The 26166-nt window shown below is 46.1% G+C and overlaps 1 protein-coding gene across 11 annotated transcripts in view; it reads left to right on the top strand.

The window, feature by feature from the left end:
- The first annotated feature begins 4811 nt into the window (after window positions 1-4811).
- Window positions 4812-26166, top strand: part of LOC147018718 (uncharacterized) — a 286880-nt gene continuing 265525 nt past the window's right edge. For 6 of the 11 annotated variants that reach the window (XM_085898712.1, XM_085898708.1, XM_085898713.1 and 3 more), the window contains exons 1-2: window positions 4812-5088; window positions 11625-11702. In XM_085898712.1, coding sequence (XP_085754838.1) covers window positions 4950-5088; window positions 11625-11702 — 217 coding nt within the window. In that variant the 5' untranslated portion in view covers window positions 4812-4949. Of the gene's footprint in view, window positions 5162-9474; window positions 9653-11624; window positions 11703-26166 lie in introns of those variants that run through there. The other 5 variants (XM_085898717.1, XM_085898707.1, XM_085898710.1 and 2 more) reach the window with 3 other exon arrangements.

The raw sequence follows: 26166 nt of genomic DNA, 5'->3' as shown, positions 1-26166 counted from the left end.
TTTTTTATTCGGACATATTTGACGTTTCAGGCGTCTCCCAGAGATGTATGCTTAATATGATGGTTCGGTGATTGCTAATCGCGTGCCAAGTGAGCCGTTTCTTATCAGTCATTTCGTTGGAGTTCTAAAATCACTTGGCGAGCACTCTACAATATTCACACTGTCACTGAATACTGTATGTCGATCGACTTGAACAAAGTTCAGGGGCCACTCACGTGTGTTCGTCATGTGTTGTTCTGCAGTGCAACAGGTGGTGGCTGACTCACTGAAAATGTGAATTTTTTTTTTATACCACATTTCCCCTTTTTGTATGATCTTCCATTATTCAACCCATCACTTCGGCATTGATAAATGCAAATAAAATTTGAACGTTTTCTTTTTAAAAGTTTCTTTAACTGTTTTGTGGAGTGCTTGGTGAAGCCACTTGGCACGTGTTCTTCAAGCTTCAATCAATTGCGATACCGCAGTTTGATACTGGAGGTTGGAAGGCAATATAAAGTATATGATCACAATGAGAAAAAGTGTTTTCAGTTGTTATGAAGTGATGAATCGCCACATCATGGCAGGAAAGCAGAGAGGTACACATGCTCGCTCTGTGTAGCCTGGGTTCTATTCCAGACCCAGCTATAAACTGTCATTCTGGTGTTTCACAGGCAGGGTGATTCATCAACATCTGTGCCGTCTCTCGGATGTACGTTAAACTGGGCATCATCTGCAAGAATCCCTCCCCTCTCCCTCTCTCACTCCTCTCCCTCTGTCACCCCTCTCTCTCTCTCATTCCTCCTCTCACCCCTCTCTCTCCCTCCCAACCCTACCCCTCCTCTCCCATCCGTCTCCCTCTTCCGACCCGACTCCTCTCTCTCCCCCCCTCCCACCTTCCTCTCTCTCCCCCCCTCCCACCTTCCTCTCTCTCCCCTCTCCTCCCTCCTCTCTCTCCCACCCTCCTCTCTCTCTCTCCCACCCTCCTCTCTCTCTCCCACCCTCCTCTCTCTCTCTCTCCCACCCTCCTCTCTCTCTCTCTCTCCCACCCTCCTCTCTCTCTCTCCCACCCTCCTCTCTCTCTCCCACCCTCCTCTCTCTCTCCCACCCTCCTCTCTCTCTCCCACCCTCCTCTCTCTCTCCCACCCTCCTCTCTCTCTCTCCCACCCTCCTCTCTCTCTCTCCCACCCTCCTCTCTCTCTATCCCACCCTCCTCTCTCTCTCTCCCACCCTCCTCTCTCTCTCTCCCACCCTCCTCTCTCTCTCTCCCACCCTCCTCTCTCTCTCTCCCACCCTCCTCTCTCTCTCTCCCACCCTCCTCTCTCTCTCTCCCCCACCCTCCTCTCTCTCTCTCTCCCACCCTCCTCTCTCTCTCTCCCACCCTCCTCTCTCTCTCCCACGCTCCTCTCTCTCTCTCCCACCCTCCTCTCTCTCTCTCCCACCCTCCTCTCTCTCTCTCCCACCCTCCTCTCTCTCTCTCCCACCCTCCTCTCTCTCCCCTCTCCTCCCTACTCCCCTTTTTCTCTCCCCTCACCCTAAATAGCCCTCTCAGCGAAGCGATGGCTTGTATTTGCTAGTCTAAACAATAAAAACCAAAAATGTCTGTCCACTGTATGAACATAATAAAATTCTATGTTGCCAATGTATCGTCTACAAACCACACACCACACAAACACACCAAACAAGTCCTGGCGATGGTTTTCATGCAATGTGATCACTCTTTCTAGTTATTTACCTTTGTGTGCACCGACACACACGGCCGAGCTGGGTTATACTTTCCTGTACTGATAGTGCTGTCATGGCTGCCCTGGCCCAAGTATGTTATTGGATGACCAATACCTTTTAATATGGATTCAGATTACAGACAACTGGAAGCTTTTCAAGTTAAAGTGTCATAACATCACAGTTATTAGCGAACGCAGTGAGCTCCATACTTAACGCATGCACATGAAAGAATAGGAAAAAAAAAAAAAAAAAAAAAAAAAATAAATAAATAAATAAATAAATAAATAAATAAATAAAACAACAACAACAACAAAACAACAAAACAACAACACAACAACACAACAACACAACAAAACAACAACAACACACAATACCCCTGGTTATTTGGAATCCGTGTCGTTAGCTGTCACCTTTTGCTTCCGGTTGTTGTTGTTAAACGCCGTGCGGTGTATAAACTCGATTGGGTTTTATTTCTATCTTGTGAATATTACTTAACGCGTGCACATGAGAGAATAGGAAAAAACAAAAACAACACAATACCCTGCCAATTGTGAATCCGTGTCGTTGCCGATGACCCTTTTGCTTCCGTTTTTGTTTTGTTTCTGCTTTTTTTTTGTTTCCGGTTTTTGTCATGGGGAATGATGCATGCCGGGAGATAAAGGCATCGTCGGAGACATGAAAGACCCAAATAATATCAGACATGGTGTATATTTCCTCCACTGATTTTAATAAAGATATCTCCCGCATCATCAAAAAATAATTTTTAATCGTGATTTACATTATTTGATCGGTGATTCTGAATCCAGGCCGAAGTAACCGGAAATTGCATATACAGTTGTGAACAAGTTATAGGTAAAGTCAGAAGCGAATGTAAGAACTATACTACTGTAATGTCCGGAGGGCAGTGAGGCACGGAGAGTCGTGAGGGTTGTCGAACTCTGTTTATTGCCCGTCCGGATGTACACTACTGTAGACTACCACACGCCTCTAGCGGCGCGAACTACTATATTCATTGCGGACACGTGACTATCAACACCACTCCCCCACAATGCTCTCCGCATTGTGCTTTGCACGCGTATGCCAATACGCCACAACTACGTTCACTTCTAGTATTTAGTGTTTTCGATGAGATCCTGTTATAGGCGGTGTAGTTGTTGTTGTGAAGGTAATGTTGAGGTAATATTAATTTTTTTCGATGAGATCCTGTTCTAGGTGGTGTAGTTGTTGTTGTGAAGGTAATATTGAGGTAATATTTATTTTTCAGATGAGATCCTGTTATAGGCGGTGTAGTTGTTGTTGTGAAGGTAATGTTGAGGTAATATATATTTTTTTCGATGAGATCCTGTTCTAGGCGGTGTAGTTGTTGTTGTGAAGGTAATGTTGAGGTAATATTAATTTTTTTCGATGAGATCCTGTTCTCGGCGGTGTAGTTGTTGTGAAGGGAATGTTGAGGTAATATTAATTTTTTTTAGATGAGATCCTGTTCTAGGTGGTGTAGTTGTTGTTGTGAAGGTAATGTTGAGGTAATATTATTTTTTTTCGATGAGATCCTGTTCTAGGCGGTGTAGTTGTTGTTGTGAAGGTAATGTTGAGGTAATATTTATTTTTCAGATGAGATCCTGTTCTAGGCGGTGTAGTTGTTGTTGTGAAGGTAATGTTGAGGTAAAAAATATTTTTTTTTCGATGAGATCCTGTTCTAGGCGGTGTAGTTGTTGTTGTGAAGGTAATGTTGAGGTAATATTAATTTTTTTCGATGAGATCCTGTTCTAGGCGGTGTAGTTGTTGTTGTGAAGGGAATGTTGAGGTAATATTAATTTTTTTCGATGAGATCCTGTTCTAGGCGGTGTAGTTGTTGTTGTGAAGGGAATGTTGAGGTAATATGAATTTTTTTAGATGAGATCCTGTTCTAGGTGGTGTAGTTGTTGTTGTGAAGGTAATGTTGAGGTAATATTTATTTTTCAGATGAGATCCTGTTATAGGCGGTGTAGTTGTTGTTGTGAAGGTAATGTTGAGGTAAAAAATATTTTTTTTTCGATGAGATCCTGTTCTAGGCGGTGTAGTTGTTGTTGTGAAGGTAATGTTGAGGTAATATTAATTTTTTTCGATGAGATCCTGTTCTAGGCGGTGTAGTTGTTGTTGTGAAGGGAATGTTGAGGTAATATTAATTTTTTTCGATGAGATCCTGTTCTAGGCGGTGTAGTTGTTGTTGTGAAGGGAATGTTGAGGTAATATGAATTTTTTTAGATGAGATCCTGTTCTAGGCGGTGTAGTTGTTGTTGTGAAGGTAATGTTGAGGTAATATTAATTTTTTCACAGCAAAAAGACGGTTTAATTTGATATATTTAAGAAGCGAATGTCAGAAGAATTCTACGTTCGCTTCTCGGCTTTGCCGATTCCATATTACTCCACCCCAGAGGGACAAGATGTCTTTCCAGGTGTGTGTGTGTTCCATCACCAATCAGTTTGCTACCACTTGCCAAGCCAGCCGTTCCTCCTCGACGGTTTCGAATGGAGTGCTCACTTGAATGCTTAAGCAACTTGTCAAGCGCTCTCCAGAAAACTTGACAACTGAACACACCCTTCAGGACTTGCGTCGCCGCTCTGTTTCGTCGATGCTGTCATGGAAGACCCAGTAAAAGTTGGATCACATGGCTTCTTTTACTAAAGTAAAGATTTCGGAAAAGATTGTGAATCATTTGCAATCGGAGAAGTCATGACTAGACATTTTGGCGTCTTCTCTAACTGGGTTCAACAACCTTCTTTAGGTTGTTTACATTCTTCCATTCCGCGTTGCCATGGTTACTTCACGTGCGTCGAAATGAAATCCCTTGAATTGGCAAAGTTTTTTTTTTTTTTTTTTCAAGGTGTTGCGACTCGCAATCTTAAAGTGTACAGCACAGTAAATATGATGACGTCTTGCACAACAGTTTTCAGAGCGAATATGATGAAACCGCTCGGTGTTTCAAAAAACGCGAAGTACAGTAAAATACATGTGTAAAGGCCGAAGAGAAGTTACAGTTCCGCCGTCTTGAAGAAGAACTCCTGGGAAGATTAAGATTATTTTCTGAAGAACTCCTGGAAAGATTACTGTTTGAATGTCACACTTACCTTCACGGAGGATGGAGATGAAACAGAAAGAATAGCGAAAGTACTGCAGTCGCGGCCTTGCAAACTGATTGCGGCGTTATGCCGTTGCTAAGGGGCACGTAACAACGGATACAGACGCATGGCGGAAACTCCCGAAGATGACGTCAGAGCCGAGCAGCCGAGGGCAGCGACAAGGAGCAATGGCGGCTGTGGGGTCTCGGCTGCCTAGCCCAGAGGGGTTCCATTGCCAACCGTGGGCTTCGCTGATCGAAGCGGCCAAGCCGCTCAGCCAAGACGGTACGGGACTCAACCGCCATAATCGCTGGAGGACGCAGAGACCGCTCCAGTGATGAGGGACCACGCATTGCCGGTTAAGGCCTGCTCTTGGATGGGGAGCAAATAGGGGGGAGTCACAAAGTCTGAGGACTCCTGCCCGCGTGCTTCTGTTCTGATTGTTTGCGTCAACTGCTGGAGGAATATTATGTGCTGCGAATCTGAGGGCGTCTGCAATTAACCTGATTGTCTGCTTTTAATCTGAGAGTGTCCATGTTGGTCGGGGTGAGTGTGCTGCCGGACTTGGTGCGTGTGCTGCTGCGCAGGGTGAGTGTGCTGCCAGACATGGTGAGTGTGCTGCCGGACATGGTGAGTGTGCTGCCGGACATGGTGAGTGTGCTGCCGGACATGGTGAGTGTGCTGCCGCACTCGGTGAATGCGCTTCCGGACAGGATGAGTGTGCTGCTGGACATGGTGAGTGTGCTACCGGACATGGTGAGTACGCTTCCAGACAGGATGAGTGTGCTGCCGGACATGGTGAGTGTGCTGCCGGACATGGTGAGTGTGCTGCCGCACTCGGTGAATGCGCTTCCGGACAGGATGAGTGTGCTGCTGGACATGGTGAGTGTGCTACCGGACATGGTGAGTACGCTTCCAGACAGGATGAGTGTGCTGCCGGACATGGTGAGTGTGCTGCCGGACATGGTGAGTACGCTGCCGGACAGGATGAATGCGCTTCTGGACAGGATGAGTGTGCTGCCGGACATGGTCAGTGTGCTGCCGGACATGGTCAGTGTGCTGCTGCACAGGGTGAATGTGCTGCCGGACATGGTGAGTACGATGCTGGACATGGTGAGTGTGCTGCCGGACAGGGCGAGTGTGCTGCCAGACATGGTGAGTACGCTGCGAGACAGGATGAATGCGCTTCCGGACATGGTGAGTGTGCTGCCGGACATGGTGAGTGTGCTGTCGGACATGGTGAGTGTGCTGTCGGACATGGTGAGTGTGCTGTCGGACATGGTGAATGTGCTGCCGGACATGGTGAGTGTGCTGCCGGACAGGGCGAGTACGCTGCCGGACAGGATGAATGCGCTTCTGCACAGGATGAGTGTGCTGCCGGACATGGTGAGTGTGCTGCCGGACATTGTGAGTGTGTTGCGTGACCTGGTCAGTGTGCTGCCGGAGAGGTTGAGTGTGCTGCCGGACATGGTGAGTGTCCTGCTGGACAGGGTGCATGTCCTGCCGGACAGGGGGCGTGTACTGCCGGACAGGGGGCGTGTACTGCCGGACAGGGCGCGTGTACTGTCGGACAGGGCGCGTGTGCTGTCGGACAAGGCGAGTGTGCTGCCGGACACGGCGAGTGTGCTGCCGGACATGGTGAGTGTGCTGCCGGACATGGTGTGCGTGCTGCCGGACAGGGCGAGTGTGCTGCCGGACAGGGCGAGTGTGCTGCCGGACAGGGCGAGTGTGCTGCCGGACAGGGCGAGTGTGCTGCCGGACAGGGCGAGTGTGCTGCCGGACAGGGTGAGTGTGCTGCCGGACAGGGCGAGTGTGCTGCCGGACACGGCGAGTGTGCTGCCGGACATGGCGAGTACGCTGCCAGACAGGATGAATGCGCTTCCGAACATGGTGAGTGTGCTGCCGGACATGGTGAGTGTGCTGCCGGACAGGGCGCGTGTACTGTCGGACAGGGCGAGTGTGCTGTCGGACAAGGCGAGTGTGCTGCCGGACAGGGTGTGCGTGCTGCCGGACAGGGCGAGTGTGCTGCCGGACAGGGCGAGTGTGCTGCCGGACAGGGCGAGTGTGCTGCCGGACAGGGCGAGTGTGCTGCCGGACAGGGCGAGTGTGCTGCCGGACACGGCGAGTGTGCTGCCGGACATGGCGAGTACGCTGCCAGACAGGATGAATGCGCTTCCGAACATGGTGAGTGTGCTGCCGGACATGGTGAGTGTGCTGCCGGACATGGTGAGTACGCTGCCGGACAGGATGAATGCGCTTCTGCACAGGATGAGTGTGCTGCCGGACATGGTGAGTGTGCTGCCGGACATGGTGAGTGTGCTGCCAGACATTGTGAGTGTGTTTCGTGACCTGGTCAGTGTGCTGCCGGAGAGGTTGAGTGTGCTGCCGGACATGGTGAGTGTCCTGCTGGACAGGGTGCGTGTCCTGCCGGACAGGGCGCGTGTACTGCCGGACAGGGCGCGTGTACTGCCGGACAGGGCGCGTGTACTGTCGGACAGGGCGCGTGTGCTGTCGGACAAGGCGAGTGTGCTGCCGGACAGGGTGCTTGTGCTGCCGGACAGGGTGCTTGTGCTGCCGGACTGGGCTCGTGTGCTGCCGGACAGGGCGAGTGTGCTGCCGGACAGGGCTCGTGTGCTGCCGGACAGGGCTCGTGTGCTGCCGGACAGGGCTCGTGTGCTGCCGGACAGGGCTCGTGTGCTGCCGGACAGGGCTCGTGTGCTGCCGGACAGGGCTCGTGTGCTGCCGGACAGGGTGCGTGTGCTGCCGGACAGGGTGCGTGTGCTGCCGGAAATTGTGCTTGTGCTGCCGGACAGGGTACGTGTGCTGCTGGATGGCGTGTGTGTGCTGCCAGACTTGGTGCGTGTGTTGCCGGAAATTGTGCTTGTGCTGCCAGACAGGGTGCGTGTGCTGCCGGACAGCGTGCTTGTGCTGCCGGACAAAGTGCTTGTGCTGCCGGACAGGGTGCGTGTGCTGCCAAACTTGGTGCGTGTGCTGCCAGACTTGGTGCGTGTGTTGCCGGAAATTGTGCTTGTGCTGCCAGACAGGGTGCATGTGCTGCCGGACAGGGTGCGTGTGTGCCGGACAGGGTGCGTGTGCTGCCGGACAAAGTGCTTGTGCTGCCGGACAGGGTGCGTGTGCTGCCAGACTTGGTGCGTGTGCTGTCGGACTTGGTGCGTGTGCTGCCGGACTGGGCACGTGTACTGCCGGACAGGTTGCTTGTGCCGTCGGACATGGCGAGTGTGCTGCCGGACAGGGTGCGTGTGCTGCCGGACAGGGCGATTGTGCTGCTGGACAGAGTGCTTGTGCTGCCGGACAGAGTGCTTGTGCTGCCGGACGTGGTGCGTGTGCTGCCGGACTTGGTGCGTGTGTTGCCGGACTTGGTGCGTGTGTTGCCGGACTTGGTGCGTGTGCTGCCTGACATTGTGCGTGTGATGCCTGACTTGGTGCGTGTGCTGCCTGACTTTGTGCTTGTGATGCCGGACTGGGTGCGTGTGTTGCCGGACAGGGCGATTGTGCTGCTGGACAGAGTGCTTGTGCTGCCGGACAGAGTGCTTGTGCTGCCGGACGTGGTGCGTGTGCTGCCAGACTTGGTGCGTGTGCTGCCGGACTTGGTGCGTGTGCTGCCGGACTTGGTGCGTGTGTTGCCGGACTTGGTGCGTGTGCTGCCGGACTTGGTGCGTGTGCTGCCTGACATTGTGCATGTGATGCCTGACTTGGTGCGTGTGCTGCCTGACTTTGTGCTTGTGATGCCGGACTGGGTGCGTGTGCTGCTGGACTGGGTGCGTGTGCTGCTGGACTGGGTGCGTGTGCTGCTGGACTGGGTGCGTGTGTTGCCGGACAGGTTGCTTGTGCTGCTGGACTTGGTGCGTGTGCTGCCGGTATTGGTGCGTGTGCTGCCGGACTTGGTGCATGTGCTGCCTGACATTGTGCGTGTGATGCCGGACTTGGTGCGTGTGCTGCTGGACTGGGTGCGTGTGTTGCCGGACAGGTTGCTTGTGCTGCTGGACTTGGTGCGTGTGCTGCCGGTATTGGTGCGTGTGCTGCCGGACAGGGTGCGTGTGCTGCCGGACAGGGTGCGTGTGCTGCCGGACAGGGTGTTTGTGCTGCCGGACAGGATGATTGTGCTGCCGGACAGGATGATTGTGCTGCCGGACAGGATGATTGTGCTGCTGGACTTGGTGCATGTGCTGCCGGACAGGTTGCTTGTCCTGCCGGACAGGGCTCATGTGCTGCCGGATAGGGCTCGTGTGCTGCCGGACTGGGCACATGTACTGCCGGACAGGGTGCGTGTGCTGCCGGACATGGCGAGTGTGCTGCCGGACAGGGTGCTTGTGCTGCCAGACAGGGCGAGTGTGCTGCCGGACAGAGTGCGTGTGCTGCCGGACTTGGTGCGTGTGCTGCCGAACTGGGTGCGTGTGCTGCCGGACAGGGTGCTTGTGATGCCGGACTGGGTGCGTGTGGTGCCGGACTGGGTGCGTGTGGTGCCGGACAGGACGAGTGTGCTGCCCGACAGGGTGCTTGTGCTGCCGGACAGGGTGCTTATGCTGCCGGACAGGGTGCCTGTGCTACTGGGCAGGGTGCCTGTGCTGCCGGACAGGATGTGTGTGCCGCCGGACTGGATGCATATGCTGCCGTACTGGGTGCGTGTGCTGCCGGACTGGATGCATATGCTGCCGTACTGGGTGCATGTGCTGCCGTACTGGATGCATATGCTGCCATACTTGGTCGTGTGCTGCTGTACTGGGTGCGTGTACTGCCGGACTGGAAGCGTGTGCTGCTGAACAGGATGAGTGCGCTGCTGGGCAGGATGCGTGCACTGCTGGACAAGATGTGCATCGTTCTCGATTGGGTAAGTGCGCTGCCGGAGTGGGGGCGTGCGCTGCCGGAGTGGGGGCGTGCGCTGCCGGAGTGGGGGCGTGCGCTGCCGGAGTGGGGGCGTGCGCTGCCGGAGTGGGGGCGTGCGCTGCCGGAGTGGGGGCGTGCGCTGCCGGAGTGGGGGCGTGCGCTGCCGGAGTGGGGGCGTGCGCTGCCGGAGTGGGGGCGTGCGCTGCCGGAGTGGGGGCGTGCGCTGCCGGAGTGGGGGCGTGCGCTGCCGGAGTGGGGGCGTGCGCTGCCGGAGTGGGGGCGTGCGCTGCCGGACGTGTGTGCGTGCGCTGACGGACGTGTGTGCGTGCGCTGACGGACGTGTGTGTGCGTGCGCTGACGGACGTGTGTGTGCGTGCGCTGACGGACGTGTGTGCGTGCGCTGACGGACGTGTGTGCGTGCGCTGACGGACGTGTGTGCGTGCGCTGACGGACGTGTGTGCGTGCGCTGACGGACGTGTGGGCGTGCGCTGCCGGAGGTGTGGGCGTGCGCTGCCGGAGTATGAGCGTGCGCTGCCGGACGTGGGAGCGTGCGCGTCTGTTGCCGGACGTGGGAGCGTGCGCCCTCTGTTGCCGTACATGGGAGCGTGCGTCTGTTGCCGGACGTGGGAGCGTGCACATCTGTTGCCGGAAGTGGGGGCGCGCTATGCCAGAGTGGGGGTGCGCTATGCCAGAGTGGGGGTGCGCTATGCCAGAGTGGGGGTGCGCTATGCCAGAGTGGGGGAGCGCTATGCCAGAGTGGGGGAGCGCTATGCCAGAGTGGGGGAGCGCTATGCCAGAGTGGGGGAGCGCTATGCCAGAGTGGGGGAGCGCTATGCCAGAGTGGGGGAGCGCTATGCCAGAGTGGGGGAGCGCTATGCCAGAGTGGGGGAGCGCTATGCCAGAGTGGGGGAGCGCTATGCCAGAGTGGGGGAGCGCTATGCCAGAGTGGGGGAGCGCTATGCCAGAGTGGGGGAGCGCTATGCCAGAGTGGGGGAGCGCTATGCCAGAGTGGGGGAGCGCTATGCCAGAGTGGGGGAGCGCTATGCCAGAGTGGGGGCGCGCTATGCCAGAGTGGGGGCGCGCTATGCCAGAGTGGGGGCGCGCTATGCCAGAGTGGGGGCGCGCTATGCCAGAGTGGGGGAGCGCTATGCCAGAGTGGGGGCGCGCTATGCCAGAGTGGGGGCGCGCGCCGCCGGAGTGTGGGCGCACGCTGCTTAAGTGGGTACTTGTGCTTCTGGACATGGTGTCTGTGTGTGCCTGTGATCCCTCTCCCTTTCGCTGTCTGTGCCTTTGTGGATGAGCTGCCTGGCTGTGTCTGTCTGCAGGACTTGCCAGAGTTCTTTATAATGAGTGCTGCTTTTCTGGTTGCTGTGATGTGTAAATGCCAAGGGCCGTGGTTTCCTTTGCCTTTTGGGGTCTATGCACGTGTGCCATCCCAGGTTCTCGTTTTGTCTGTTGGCTGGGGTGCTGAGTTGCGCACTCCGATCATGGGCATGGTGCCCTGGCCAAGGGCCGGGATCCATGGGCATACTATCTACGGCTGGGCCCTGTCCTGCCGTTTTGAGAGCGAGTGCTGCCGGTTTTAGAGATTTTTCCGTGTGAGGGCTTGTGAGAGTTTGTCTACCCTGGGTCTGATTTTTCGACTGCTTCTGTCCACTCCTGGTTTGTTGCTGTCATTTCCTGGCCTGATTTTCCTGTGATAGTGTTTTTGTTGTTTGCTGGAGAGCATCTGTCTGCTGTCTGCTGTGGCAGGTCCTGCTGTTGACCATGGAATGTGCTGCTGCTGGCAGTGATCTCTGCTTGTGTTGTTGTTTATTATAGGCTCACATTTGCTTGTGATGCAGTTTTCATTACTGTTTTGTGATCAATAATTTTCTTTGCCCCTTTTCTCTGTCTCAATCCATCACTGAACCAATTGCTGACTTTTCTTTAGGTTGCTTATTTTAACCATTTTATCTTACTTTTTGTTTCAACAGGTTTTGTGCTTGATGAAGGATCAAAAGAAATGAGCAAGAGTCGTGACTTGAGCCATGTTATGCGACTCAGGAAAGAAGGTGAGCTGTCTTGCCTTTGCACTCATAAAACTTGCCATCTCGTTCTCGAATATGGTTGCTTCAGTCGTGGAAAGTAATTTGAAGACATTTCAGTCGTAAGGATGTCTGCTTACGAAGTACATTTTGCTTTTTCCGGCACATAAGCTGAGAGAAATGAGAATTTCCATTGGATGTGATGTAACCATTCATTTTCTGATTGCACTGGATATTCAACTGTCTAAACCGAGGAGTGAAGTTGCTGCGAGGTGTTTCAGTTTTCTTAATTAAAACAGTTAACATACAGTGGACATATAAAACTAACACACACACACACACACACACACACACACACACACACACACACACACACACACACACACACACACACACACACACACACACACACACACACACACACACACACACACACACATCATTATTGAGACCTGGGAAGGCTCGGTTCCACCTTCTGACACCCACATATGGAGTTAAACACCAACCACACACACACACACATCATTATTGAGACCTGGGAAGGCTCGGTTCCACCTTCTGACACCCACATATGGAGTGAACCACCACACACACACACACACACACACACACACACACACACACACACACACACACACACACACACACACACACACACACACACACACACACACACACACACACACACACACACACACACACACACACACACACACACACACACACACACACACACACTTGTGATGTTAGAACAGCTGTACACACAAAGGTACAACAAAGTATGTGGAGTAAACATGGACCAAGAGTGATCACTGAAAACAAGGAAGTAATGCTCACATACGACTTGATGATCCCTTTGAGTGTGAACAGAGAAAAAAAGCATTCCAACTGGATATAATATTTAGCTTCAAAAAATAAAATATTTCATTGCAAATTGAGGTGTCAGTACTCAGCAATTTTGGCCTAAACAATGCATAAATCAAGAAAATGACCACATACAGTCTACCGTGAAATATCGCGAGGATTACGTGCCTGGAAAATGCCGCGATATTCAAAACTGCGCTTGTTAAAATCAAGTGCCGATAGGAAAAAGGGGGGTTATGTTCCTGGGCTTCAAGAAAATATGGAGGAAGGTTGACGGCAGCCAGAAATAAACATATCACAATTGAAATAAACATGTATAATAAAAATTAAATATGAATCGGCTTTACTATGAAGACTCCTGCTGCGTTGAAGCAGATTAAACAAGGCCCTTCCCTTCTGTAATGTGTCTGAAGTCCCTACCATTCCTCCCCTATTAATCTCTTAAAATATTTCCCAATGTAATTTGTGACGTTTTTTATAAATCGTTCCTCAGCTCCAAAAAGCAGCAAATAAATAAAATAAAAAACAACTTTTGTCCATCTTTTTGGATAGTTAAATCCAAGCACCCTGTCTGGCAGCACACACACCAGCACACGTAGATAGTTAAAAAAACAACTTTTTCCAGTCTCTCCACCTTGATTAATCATCAACGGTGCACGAGAAACAACAAGCTTGTGGTGAGAGAAATGCGCTACAACTCGGCTCAAAAACCATGATTGCTCAAAATTAAGCCCTGCGATAACTAAATCACTATTCAAGGAGGTTGCTCACGATTGGTCAAAACCGCAATAGTCAAACCAGTGATATTTAAGGGTTTATTCCACCAGGATCACAAAATGAAGTCAAATGATCTTGGAAGTTGAAGCGTGCCGAAAAATGTCCCAGTGATGATTGGAACAATGGGAATGATAAAGAGGAACCATACGGAGATCTTAAAAAACCATCCCTGTGAATATTGCAACAAACGAACTGCAGTTGGAAGCTGTCCGGGACTTCGTGCCGATCCTGAAAAGAGCCGTCAGACCAAAACTTTGTGAACAAGAAAACTTCCCAGTTTGGTCCATGAATCAAGACCCCTTACAAAAACGGAGGTGGATACTTCGATCCCTGGAAGGACTCCACTCCACCTTCTGAAACCCGCTTATGGAGATAACAATGAACGACTTCTGTGAGCCACTCATCCATTATCCACTCCATTAGCCACTCATAACAATGAAAAAATGGACACACACACACACACACACACACACACACACACACACACACACACACACACACACACACACACACACACACACACCTTGCAAAAAAGCCAAACTTTAAAAGCCCTGGCCTGGATGGAATTCCAAACTTCTCGCTAATGCAATAGATATTCTCCCCAATCACTATGCTCAATCATTCAATAAACTTTTCCAAGAGGAAAAGATAATGGATGAGTGGCTCACAGAAGTTAACACTCCCCTCATTTCACAATCTGAAGAAACCCAACTGCCTCACAAATATCGATCAATAACATGTCTTCCGCAACGTACAAACTTCTCATGGGAATCGTTAAAGAAATGATGTACCACCACTGAACACAACAAGGAGAACAGAAGGGATGTAAGAGAAGGGAGGATGTCAGAGAGGATGCTCCGTTAACAGTAGATTATGTACAACGAAACAAGGCCGTACTCAAAAACTGGAAAATGATAACTAAATTGCCCACAGCCTGGATGGACTATTAAAAGCTTTTGATCGTGTTCCACTTTTATGCATAATAAAATGCATGCAAGTGTACAACATCAATCCCCCAAATAATTTAATTTTTGAGAATGCAATGAAACATTGGAATACCATTTTATGTTACAGCAATTGGAAGGAAATGTCAAAATACCAGGGGTGAAGATCGATGCTATGCTGGATCTTCTCGGGAGACAGTCTCCCCCTCCCCACCCCTTTCTGTTTTGCCTGGCTCTGCACCCACTGAATAACCTCAGTAATTAGTATGGACACATACATGCTGATATCCTGCAGAAGAACGTCCAAAGAAACAGGAAATGTGACGCATCTACTGTACATGGATGATTTAATGCGCTTTGCACCAAACAGCAGAAATTGGCAGAACAACTGAAATTAGTGAAATGGTACACTGATGATATTCAAATGGAATTTGGCCTGTGTGAATGTGCACTTGGCACATTTATACAAGATAGACCAACAAAAACGAACAACGTAACAATTGACCTGAATACAATAATACAGGAATTAGACAACGAAGCATCTTACAAATACCTCGGAGTAGAAGAGGGCCACCAAATATGTCACAAACAAATGTGCGACACAATTACCAAAGAATACCTACGGAGAACGAGGCTGATCCTGAAAACATACCTCTCCCCAAGAAATAAAATCAAAGCCATAAACCAGCTTTTAGTACAAGTCTTCTGATGCAGTTGTGGAATAATAAACTGGCCACAATCGGAAATCAACAAACTCAATATCAAACCGAGGAAACTTCTCATGATCAACAGAATGTTTTGCAAAAATAAATGCATCCCAAGAATGTGACTGCCAACACAAGATGGAGGTAGCGGCATGATGGAGCTCGACCAAGTGCACAGAGTGACAACTGGATATGAAAAGGATGAGGATGTGAAAAGTGAAACAGACCATTGAATCCAATTTGTATGCAAACACGACAGCAGCAAGTCAGAAAAGGTATCCCTTACCTGCCTTGCAAAAAATTTCCAAAGACGTGTGAATAGAAAATGTCACACATGAACTGAAATGGCAACAAATACAGCCCCAACGATTGCAAAAAAGACACAATAAAAATGTAAAAAGAAATATCAGCAAATATACATTGACAACTGGGAGAACGATAAAAGAGCAGAGAGAATTTTTTTTTCTCCCTGCTCTTTTATCGTTTTCAGATTGGATGTAGTCAAAGAAGGCTCATTGGAATGGCTAAGAAGAGGTCAGCTCAACTGGGATGGAGAACAAATCACCACTGGACATGCCACTTTATAACTGTGGACAGTTGTGACCCAGTACCAAGATGCCCCATTTTGATACAACTCCACTTTGATCAAACACATGACCCTTGATGCCTCTTTGTAAAACTGAATTCATAATGCTATTTTCAAAATCCCCCCCCCCAAAAACATTCAAAATAATTTTTAGCCGCGTCTCGCGTAGCGAACGATGGCTCTAAGAGAGCTCTGCCTCCTCCTCCTCCTCCTCCTCCTCCTTCTTCTTCTTCTTCTTCTTCTTCTTCTTCTTCTTCTTCTTCTTCTTCTTCTTCTTCTTCTTCTTCTTCTTCTTCTTCTTCTTCTTCTTCTTCTTCTTCTTCTTCTTCTTCTTCTTCTTCTTCTTCTTCTTCTTCTTCTTCTTCTTCTTCTTCTTCTTCTTCTTCTTCTTCTTCTTCTTCTTCTTCTTCTTCTTCTTCTTCTTCTTCTTCTTCTTCTTCTTCTTCTTCTTCTTCTTCTTCTTCTTCTTCTTCTTCTTCTTCTTCTTCTTCTTCTTCTTCTTCTTCTTCTTCTTCTTCTTCTTCTTCTTCTTCTTCTTCTTCTTCTTCTTCTTCTTCTTCTTCTTCTTCTTCTTCTTCTTCTTCTTCTTCTTCTTCTTCTTCTTCTTCTTCTTCTTCTTCTTCTTCTTCTTCTTCTTCTTCTTCTTCTTCTTCTTCTTCTTCTTCTTCTTCTTCTTCTTCTTCTTCTTCTTCTTCTTCTTCTTCTTCTTCTTCTTCTTCTTCTTCTTCTTCTTCTTCTTCTTCTTCTTCTTCTTCTTCTTCTTCTTCTTCTTCTTCTTCTTCTTCTTCTTCTTCTTCTTCTTCTTCTTCTTCTTCTTCTTCTTCTTCTTCTTCTTCTTCTTCTTCTTCTTCTTCTTCTTCTTCTTCTTCTTCTTCTTCTTCTTCTTCTTCTTCTTCTTCTTCTTCTTCTTCTTCTTCTTCTTCTTCTTCTTCTTCTTCTTCTTCTTCTTCTTCTTCTTCTTCTTCTTCTTCTTCTTCTTCTTCTTCTTCTTCTTCTTCTTCTTCTTCTTCTTCTTCTTCTTCTTCTTCTTCTTCTTCTTCTTCTTCTTCTTCTTCTTCTTCTTCTTCTTCTTCTTCTTCTTCTTCTTCTTCTTCTTCTTCTTCTTCTTCTTCTTCTTCTTCTTCTTCTTCTTCTTCTTCTTCTTCTTCTTCTTCTTCTTCTTCTTCTTCTTCTTCTTCTTCTTCTTCTTCTTCTTCTTCTTCTTCTTCTTCTTCTTCTTCTTCTTCTTCTTCTTCTTCTTCTTCTTCTTCTTCTTCTTCTTCTTCTTCTTCTTCTTCTTCTTCTTCTTCTTCTTCTTCTTCTTCTTCTTCTTCTTCTTCTTCTTCTTCTTCTTCTTCTTCTTCTTCTTCTTCTTCTTCTTCTTCTTCTTCTTCTTCTTCTTCTTCTTCTTCTTCTTCTTCTTCTTCTTCTTCTTCTTCTTCTTCTTCTTCTTCTTCTTCTTCTTCTTCTTCTTCTTCTTCTTCTTCTTCTTCTTCTTCTTCTTCTTCTTCTTCTTCTTCTTCTTCTTCTTCTTCTTCTTCTTCTTCTTCTTCTTCTTCTTCTTCTTCTTCTTCTTCTTCTTCTTCTTCTTCTTCTTCTTCTTCTTCTTCTTCTTCTTCTTCTTCTTCTTCTTCTTCTTCTTCTTCTTCTTCTTCTTCTTCTTCTTCTTCTTCTTCTTCTTCTTCTTCTTCTTCTTCTTCTTCTTCTTCTTCTTCTTCTTCTTCTTCTTCTTCTTCTTCTTCTTCTTCTTCTTCTTCTTCTTCTTCTTCTTCTTCTTCTTCTTCTTCTTCTTCTTCTTCTTCTTCTTCTTCTTCTTCTTCTTCTTCTTCTTCTTCTTCTTCTTCTTCTTCTTCTTCTTCTTCTTCTTCTTCTTCTTCTTCTTCTTCTTCTTCTTCTTCTTCTTCTTCTTCTTCTTCTTCTTCTTCTTCTTCTTCTTCTTCTTCTTCTTCTTCTTCTTCTTCTTCTTCTTCTTCTTCTTCTTCTTCTTCTTCTTCTTCTTCTTCTTCTTCTTCTTCTTCTTCTTCTTCTTCTTCTTCTTCTTCTTCTTCTTCTTCTTCTTCTTCTTCTTCTTCTTCTTCTTCTTCTTCTTCTTCTTCTTCTTCTTCTTCTTCTTCTTCTTCTTCTTCCCAGTCCATGCGACCGATTAATTAATTATTTGTGAACACCCTGTTATCCCAAAGGCATGTGGAACATGTGTGAAGTTTCCCCTTTATCTGTCAAGCCATTCTGGAGAGGATTTTTTAAGGTTTATTCTTCAAAAAAAATGGCTGCCAGACCATGTGTCCTATGATGTTAAAATTTATCCCCTATATTCCCCAAGGGTACTCGATCATTTGCATGAAGTTTTGGATCGATGTAGTAATGAAACGGAAGACCAAGAAGGAACCCAAAAAGTAAAGATCAAAGATGGAATCATCAGGAGGAACCTGGAAAGGATTCGGGTTTCAGCCGCTACGCCACAACCCTCAAACACATCCAGGCACAGCCAAGTGAGCCTCACAGAAAAATTTCTGCAACAATTCACTTCTCCTTCAAGAGATGGATAATGAAAGAAAGGAATATTGAGGTGAAAGAGAAGAAAAAGCAAGAATTAGAATGAATAAAGGGAATTATTAAAAAAACCCAATCTGCCATTCTGGAGAAGAAGATTTTTAAAGGGTTTTCCTTTTTCAATCCAATATAGCTGCCAAACCACGTGACCGATGACGGCATAATTTTTTTTCTCTTGATCAATTTCTTGACCAAGACCTCTTGACAAAGACCAAATATGACCCTCAATAATTTTTATTCAAATTGGATAAAGCGTTGTACATATAGAATTTTGGTTGCGATGACATTTTTGTTAACAACACCTATCCCCCATGGGGAGTACTTAACATGTGCCAAGTTTCTATTTTTTCCATACAGTGCTTTTGGAGAAAAAGATGTCCAATTTTTTTCCTTTTTTCCAAGATGGCTGCCACACCATGTGACCTATGACATGATAATTATCTTTAAAAAATTATGGATGAGTCGTCACTGCTATTTGCAAAATTGTTTCATTTGGATAAGCGGTTGCAGAGAAAATTAATTTAAAAGGGAATAAACCCAGAAATGCAAGCAAAATATTAATCGTAAATAATAACAAGTCTGGAGACGGCAATGGTTCACGAGTGGTATTTGTCGATGTAGATTGTTTCAGAGTTCAAGGATGAGACAATGTGATAATTTTTGACCAAGTTATAAAAATGATCAACATGATGTGGTACGAGTGACAGGTTATTAGCTGCAAAATGTCGAAAACCCGGTTTCGTTCAACAACTTTCAAAATTTGACCTTTGCATAACCTTTAAAGGTCACAAAACAATGTTGTGGACATTGAAATAAGGAAACAGGATACGTGCTATAGCTTATTGGAGTTAGTTCGTCGAAGAAGGTCGAAAACCCGGTTCGATTCCCACAACTTTGAAAATTTGACCTTTGTGAACTTTAAAGGTCAAAGGTCAAGGATTATGACCTTTGGTGCAAAACTTCCTCTGGAACATTCCAGGAACAATATAACGTCATATAGGCTATATGGCATTTCACACTCCTCGGATTATCCATACTTTGATGAAATTAGCGTAAAAACAAACTTGAAGGGGGCGCCACGGGCAAGGTGTTTGAGATAGAGCAAAATGGTTTCGAGACTTTAGGTGGGGAATGACCTCAATATTATGCATAAAAAATATTATCATCCCAGCTCTCAAAGTTTGGGCGGTCGTCAGATTTTTATGTCAAAATTCGCAATTTTCTAAGTTCGTGACCTTGTGACCTTGACCTTGGGACGAAAATGAAAAATCGAGCTCCGTGGGGCTATGCAGGTGCCATTGCGCTAACCAAATACCGAAACCCCTGCCAGATTCGACAAACTCCCTCGGAGAAGATGGATTTTTATGTCAAAATTCGCAATTTTCTAAGTTTGTGACCTTGGGACGAAAATGAAAAATCGAGCTCCGTGTGGCTATGCAGGTGCCATTGGGCTAACCAAATACCGAAACCCTTGCCAGATTCAACAAACACCCTCAGAGAAGATGTAAATTGAAATGAGCTACCCCCTAAAAACATGTTTTTTTGAGCGTGGCTCCGCCCATCATGGGTGCACCACGCCCATTCTCAGGAAAACACAACTAGATCATGATATAAACCTCCCACCAAAATTTTATCAGGATCGGATCAAAACCCACGGAGCTATGCTCGGGACAAACACAGACAGACAGACAGACACACACCAACAACAAATATAGTGGTCACTTACTGACTCGTGAACCAATCAATATACAGCTCGAAAGGCACTCGGGAAAGCAAATACCTCTGTCACACAATGCTTGATCCAGTTGAACACATCAGGCCCAAGAAAATTTTGAGGTATCATGCTCTCCATAGTTTTTGGCTCCATCTCTCAATGGTGAAGAATCAATTTGAAAATTATAAAATTCTCGCATCTGGATCGGGATTCTGGTCTTCACCAAAATCAAATCAATTTGTCCTTGTCACACACTTAACCTGTCTACCAAGTTTCATCCGAATCTGTCCACACCTTTTTGATATATCGTGCTATATATCGTTTTACCCCAATCTCTCAATGGTGAAGAATCCCTTAAAAAATTATTGGATATTCACCCAAGTTGTCACAATTCTTTCTCGTCGCACACCTTATTTGTCCACCAAGTTTTGTCCGAATCCGTCCACAACTTTATGAGTTATCATGCTGTATATAGTTTTACCCCCATCTCTCAATGGTGAAGAATAACTTAAATTTCTCAGATCCGGATTCGGATCTTCACCAAAATTGAATCAATTCTTCCTCGTCACACACCCAACATGTCCACCAAGTTTCGTCTGAATCTGTCCAATACTTTTTGAGATATCGTGCTACATATTGTTTTTGGCCCTATCTCTCAATGGTGAAGAATCACTTGAACAATTCTAGTAGCCGGATCTTGATCCGGATCTTCAACAAAATCTCGTCACTTCATCCTTGTCAAACACCCAACCTGCCCACCAAATTTCATCTGAATCCGTCCACATATTTTTGAGAGATCCTGCACACAAACAAACAAAACAAACAAACAAATAAACCAATGTCACCCGCAGGGTGACCCGTATCTTGCCAAAACGTGACCACGTGTGACTTCTTTATGGTCACACTGAGGTGAACATAGCTGCTATCCACCAGGAGCGACTCCTTGAGGAATATCTGCCTACGAGAGATTCCGATGAGAATCGTTCTACAGAGTAACCATGAAAAATATGCGTTTGCCTCATAATGTCACCAAATGACGTCATAATGTCTCAAGCTTGACATATTGTATCTAGAAAGCACTCATCGAGGTGTTCAATTTGAGGTACTACACGATATGGTTCCTAAAACTTGAAAATTTGACCTTGGGGTCAAATATGTTTGACCTTAGGCGCTAACCATGAAGGTCAAGGCCAATCGCCACCAAAAATTAATTATCTGAGCGCCAGACCATGAACGATATTCCCATGAAGTTTGAAGACGATCCGATCAAAATTACTCAAAAATAAGGGTTTCGTCAACTCCCCTGATTTGCGACAAAGTGACGTTGACCTTTGACCTTGACCTTCAAAATTTTATGCGCTGAAAGGCACCTCTATAGGCCTCTGATATGCGAAGTTACAAAAATTTACAATGATAACTGTGCTCTGCAGAATTTTTTATATGTGATTACAGACAAAAAATAAAAAAAAAACATACAAGCTGACTAACATATCTTGCAAAAACTTTGTTTTGGCAAGATAACAAGCTGACTAACATATCTTGCAAAAACTTCGTTTTGGCAAGATAACAAGCAAATAGACAGATGAACCGAAAAACAAACAAACAAGCAGTCATAGACTGGTAATTACGAAATCGTAAACTTGACCTCTGACCTTGTCTAATAAAAGCTGTCTCGAGAGAAAGTAGCGACGCAAACCAGAAGTTTATACGATGATTCTGTACCAAACCATCAAAAATCATAACGTCGACCGAAGCAAAAATCTCCATTTCTCCACGCAATTATTTTATATTATTTTATCAGTCACAAAACAGTAATATTCGGCCATCCACCAACAATCGTTACATAATCTGACGGCTTAGCAAGTCAGGCATGCGACGATAACCTTTATTGGGATAAAAAATGACTTTTAAACACCATCTTTATCAAAAGCACCGTCAGCGCACACACGGAAAACCTTTACGTGATCAACGCCGCCTCTGCTCAAGTGCACTGCACCACGTGACGACCCGTGACGCGCGAGTGAAATATTTTTTATACAATCTTAAAACGTCTCCAAAACATCTGATTTTTACCAGAATTTCGACAACCGAGTTTTAAGCCTCCTAAGCGATCGCAAAAACTGAAGACAAAATTAAAATCGAAGTTAAAACGAACTCGTAACGTCGAGCGAAGCAAAAATCTCCATTTCTCCACGCAATTATTCAATATTATTTTATCAGTCACAAAACCGTAATATTCGGCCATCCACCAACAATCTTTACATAATCCGACGGCTCAGCGAGTCAGGCATGCGACGGTAACCTTTATTGGGATAAAAAATGACTTTTAAACACCATCTTTATCGAAAACACCGTCAGCGCACACACACAAAACCATACGTGACTCAACGACGCGTCTGCTCGAGCGCACTGAATCATGGAACGACCCGTGACGCGTCGAGTGAAATATTTTTTATGCAATCTTAAAACGTCTCCAAAACATCGGATTTTTACCAGAATTTCGACAACCGAGTTTTAAGCGTCCTAAGCGATCGCAAAAATCGAAGACAAAATTAAAATCGAAGTTAAAACGAACTCTTAACGTCGAGCGAAGCAAAAATACTCCATTTCTCCACATGAATTTACGGAATTATGTTTGACCTCACTGTGACCTTGACCTTTGACCGATTTTGACCAAAATCTAATCAGCGCTAGCCATCACCCCCCTGAATCACGTGGTGTAATTTGACATTGGTAGCTTCTTCCGTTCCCGAGTTATCGTGCCTACAAACAAACAAAAAAACACGAACGAACACACAAACAAACAGAAATGGAAGTGATCAATATACTTACGAAATCTTTAGATTTCGTAAGTAACAAGAACGATGTCATGCATGGAACGATACTTGCGAAATCCATAAAACAAATTTAACATTTGATGGTTGAATTAATTGACCAAATATGCAACTCCTCTTCAAATTTCAAGTCAATTGAATATAATTGACAATGTTAGAAATTCGGCATATGTTGACCTTTTGGCCTATGTTGAGCTCAAAAATAATTGGTGGTTGAATCCAGTAACCTGATATGCAAATCTTCTTCAAATTTCAAATCAATTGGATGAAAATTGAAGATTTTAGAAATGCCACCCTCGTTGTTGACCTCTGGCCTATGTTGACCTTTTGCTCTTTGTTGAACTCAAAAATAATAGGTGGTTCAATTGAATGACCAAATATGCAAGTCCTCTTCAAATTTCAAGTCAATCAGATGAAAATTGACATTTTTAGAAATTTGGCCAAAATTGACCTTTTGGCCTATGTTGACCTCAAAAACAATTGGTGGTTGAATTCAGTGACCTGATATACAAATCCCATTCAAATTTCTCATCAATCGGATGAAAATTTAGGATTTAAAAAATATACTTGATATACGCACAAGACCAACCAATATACTTGGAAAAAAATCTTCGATTTTCACAAGTAACAAACTAGAAGGGCACTCGGTAAAGTGCGCACCTCCACCACGCAATGCCTGATCCAGTAGAACATATCGGGTCCAATGAATGTTTGAAATGTTATGTGATGCATCGTTTTTGGCCCCCATCTCTCAATAGTGAAGAAGAACTTTTTTAAATAAAAAAACTCTCGTATCTGGATCTGGATTTGGATATTCACTAAAGTAGAAACAATTCGTCCTTGTTACATACCCAACCTGCACACCAAGTTTCGTCCAAATCCATACACAACGTTTTGAAATATCGTGCTATACAGTGCCGATAGAAAGACTACACTCCCTTTCAAAATTTTCACCTTTTGTTGCCTTATTAGCGTGGAATGAAATTGCATTAAATCTTTTTCCACCTTTATTTGCACATCATAATGCACAACTTCAAAGGAAAAACAAAGTTTACAAATTTCAGAAAATTTATTGAAAATATGAAAGTAGAATATCTTGGTTGGATTAGTGTCCACCCCACTTATAATAGCAATGGCAAATTACCTCAAGTGTACCTAATCAACTTCAAAATCACACACCAAGTTAATTGGCCTCCACCTGTTAAATTGTTGTGATTCTGATTATTTCGGAATAAAATCAGCTGTTCCTGGAGGTTTCCTCTGCTGGGTAGTACATTTCACAGCAAAGACTTAACCATGAGCACTAAGGAAGTTTGAAAAGACCTCTGGGATAAAGTTGTGGAAAATTCAAAGGCTTTGAATAACCCTTGGAGCAAGTCAAGATAATCATTAAGAACTGGAACTTGTACGGTATCATCAAGACCGTTTTTGCCTAGATCAGGCTGTCCCTCCAAACTTTATGACCAAGCAAGGAGGAGACTGATCAGAGAGGCCACATCGAGGCTAATGGCAACTTTGAAAGTGCAACAGGCCTTTATGGAAAAGACTGGTCACTGTGTGTATGTGACAACAATATCCCAAGCACTCCACAAGTCTGGCCTGTATGGTGGGGTGGCAAGAACGAAGCCACTACTCAAAAAGGCCCACCTTGATTCCTTTTTGAGGTATGCAAAAAACAACTCTGGAGATTCTGAAGCCATGTAGTAAAATGTTTTATGTTCTGACGAAAACACGATGGAACTTTTTGGCCTAAAGGCAAAACATTACGTTTGGCGCAAACCCAACACAGCACATCACCCAAAGAACACCATCCATACTGTGAAGCATGGTCCTGGTAGCATCATGTTATGGACATGTTTCTGTGCATGTCATTTGTGTGTGTGTGTGTGTGTGTGTGTGTGTGTGTGTGTGTGTGTGTGTGTGTGTGTGTGTGTGTGTGTGTGTGTGTGTGTGTGTGTGTGTGTGTGTGTGTGTGTGTGTGTCAGTCAGTGTGTGTCAGTGTGTCTCCTCCATAATTCCAAAACCATGATACATAGCAGTCTGAACCTTTGCATGCATACGAAGAAAACTCTAAGGAAGTGAATGAGTAAAAATTGTGTGTTTGGGTTAATTAAAACACTCCTTATTAAAATAATTAACGGCCTTATTTAATTATATCGTTTATATGGCGTATCCTCGGTCACTGCTGTCTATGGGGTCTAAAGACATATCCTAGGTAATGTCGCTAGGGTCTGAAGCCACCATGTTTTTTGGCCTCCTCAATCATGCCTTGACTTGGAACAAGCTGCAATGATTTCTTTACGATAAAGTTTTTTTTCTTCACTTTCCTCACTCATATTATCGAATGCCTGTTCATCATAGCTACAAATTGCTGGATACATTGCAATGCTTATAAATGCCCGGAGACGTCAGCGTTCGTTGCTTTCGTCCATTTCCGCAAATTCCATACCTTCGATAATCTCTTAACCTAAACTGAATTACAAAATTTAAGCTCCAGAAATGAATTTAGCAGCAGTTTTGACTCCTAAAAAAAAGTGTTCATTTGTCTAATTCGGACATAGCTATCGCTTGCCAACCATTTAATTGGAGTGCTTGCTTAAGCCGCTTGCCGAGCACCCGACAGTGGATGGTGGTACAGTTCCTGTCCCGATCGAGATGTACAGTCGGCAGTTGTTACAAGGTAGGGGTACATATATGGCTATATTATGATCTGCAATTTAGGGACTCTCCGCGATTGTGTGTGTGTATGCCTGCGTGCTTGGTTACGCGGGCGCCGTGGTGGCAAAGTTTCATCCCGTATCTTTGAGGTTTTAATTTTTAACCTCAGCAGCATACGAGCGATCATGTTTTCTTTTTTCCTCATGACTGTTTCTCAAGCTGTTGGTTATTTTATGACTCGGTGTGCTTTGTCATTGTGTTTCAAAGCAAAATACATTTGTTGATAACCGATTTCCGAGCCGTTGAACGTATTATTGTGTTATCTCAATTACCGAGCCAAATATCTTCCACCCACCTGTCACATGACGTGTGTGTGTGTGTGTGTGTGTGTGTGTGTGTGTGTGTGTGTGTGTGTGTGTGTGTGTGTGTGTGTGTGTGTGTGTGTGTGTGTGTTCGTTCATAAAGTATGACACATTCGCTGGTAACTCCCCTACCTCCACCATCCTCTCTCTCTCTCTCTCTCTCTCTCTCTCTCTCTCTCTCTCTCTCTCTCTCTCTCTCTCTCTCTCTCTCTCTCTCTCTCTCTCTCTCTCTCTCTCTCTCTCTCCCTCTCTCTCTTTTTGTCGTATCCTCACTCCACGCCTTCATAATACGGTGCGGTATCCTCCCACTCCACACCTCTCTCTCTCTCTTTCTGTCTCCAAACTTATCCAGATGGTGGTTATCTCCGCATGTATCCAGATGGTGGTTATGGCCAGACAATGGTTATCTCCATATGTGTCTGAACAGTGGTTATTTCTGGATGATGGTTATATCCGGACGTGTCCAGATGGTGGTTTTGTCCGGACGGACTCTCTCTCTCTTCAAACTGCCTTCCCTTG

Source organism: Eptatretus burgeri, chromosome 10 (genome assembly GCF_056783735.1).
Source record: "Eptatretus burgeri isolate ZD-2024b chromosome 10, Ebu_testis_v1, whole genome shotgun sequence".
In the NCBI taxonomy this organism is placed as follows: domain Eukaryota; kingdom Metazoa; phylum Chordata; class Myxini; order Myxiniformes; family Myxinidae; genus Eptatretus; species Eptatretus burgeri.
This window is presented reverse-complemented; position numbering and strand designations above follow the sequence as displayed.